This window comes from Austrofundulus limnaeus, unplaced genomic scaffold (assembly GCF_001266775.1).
Source record: "Austrofundulus limnaeus strain Quisiro unplaced genomic scaffold, Austrofundulus_limnaeus-1.0 Scaffold351, whole genome shotgun sequence".
Taxonomy (NCBI): Eukaryota; Metazoa; Chordata; class Actinopteri; order Cyprinodontiformes; family Rivulidae; genus Austrofundulus; species Austrofundulus limnaeus.
In genome coordinates, this window is record NW_013952753.1 from 17,604 (window position 1) to 18,999 (window position 1,396).

A 1,396-nucleotide genomic window follows, 5' to 3' on the forward strand; every position below is an offset into this window, starting at 1 on the left:
GAGCTCCAATTGTAAAGTAAAATAAATCAATACATACAAAATTTAGTATGGATTACAAACGTTAACTGTTTTAACTATTGCCTTCCTGCTACTTAAGCAGACACAAAGCATTGTGGGAAATGAGAACCGTGACAAGGTCATATCTTCTCAATAAGTGTGTTTATCTGGGAGGGGTGCTGTTGGATAGATCACTGTGTTGTGATTCATTGACAACCAAACCTTCTGCTGTTCAAGATAATAAGAAAGCACTATTAGTATTATAAGTAGTGATTGGGAAGCAGCTGCTGACGGAACAAAAATAATGAATGATTTTACACACGTTTGTGTACATGTCTGTTGCAGTTTAATGAACCTTTCAGAATATAATTTCTGGATGTAAATCGATCAACTGATACAGATTTGATTATTTTTCAGTCGTCTACTGAAGACTTCGTCACGTGTCTTACCGTTTGCCCTGCAGACTGAGAGAGTTGAGGCAGAACAAGAGGAGCTGTCCATCTCGGAGGACGGAGGAAAAGCAGGAATCCTCTGTGGAAAGAAGGGCTGAGGGAATGCCATGAGGCCAGACCCCGGCACACAGCAGACCGTTCCCCCAGTCCTCAGACTCCAGGAGGGACAAACGCTGCTCGATCACCAGCTGAGCTTGCTAATGGAGAAGGAACATAAACTGTTCAGTCAGCTGTTTGAGAAAAAAAATACACTGAAACAAACATTAACAAGCGCAGACTTTGAAGTGTCTGGAGCAAATTTCACAAATTTTCAAAATAAAATTACAGAAAAAAAACTTCTAGTAATAAATATTTTACTACAAATAATTGTAACCACAAGTCAGACTAATGAGGTGCTTCCCAAATGAAGGTACGAAACTGCAAACCTTTATAGTAAATCACAACTTTACTGTGAAGTTTTTCTTTTCAATGAAGGGGAAACAACAGGAAGTTTAGTCAGTGATTGTTAAACCTGTTCATCTTTGACAGTAACTGTAGGGACTGTTGTCTCAYGTCCTTATTACCATTTATACATGCAGACATAATACTGTGGAAAAGTAAAATGTTTCTTTAATTGCAGATGAGAATACAGTAATTGGACTGAAAAGAGTGAAATTATGAGCTTATTAGGGCTGGGTATCAAGACCAATTCTCTAAATCGATTCAATTTTGATTCATTAAGTTCAGGATCAATTAATCACGATTTGATTCGATTCAATTCAATTCAATTAAAGGAAAATGTTTATTGATATTGATACTGATCACCATTTTTTCTCTTCAACATAAACAACAGGTTTTAAGGACAAACTTTTAAAATTAAACTGTTTAATCTAGAAAGAAAACTGTCACAAGTTTAAAAGGTTTTAAAGTAAAAAGGAATTTCAGGTGACAGTTTTGTTGGATGCATT

General features: G+C 36.2%; 1 protein-coding gene across 1 annotated transcript in view; it reads right to left on the reverse strand.

Annotated features, from left to right (window-relative positions):
- The window catches only part of LOC106527935 (midasin), a gene marked incomplete at its 3' end in the record, with an annotated part of 120,394 nt that overhangs the window by 13,475 nt on the left and 105,523 nt on the right, over window positions 1-1,396 (reverse strand). The window contains 1 exon segment of the mRNA XM_014022960.1: window positions 447-646. Coding sequence (XP_013878414.1) covers window positions 447-646 — 200 coding nt within the window.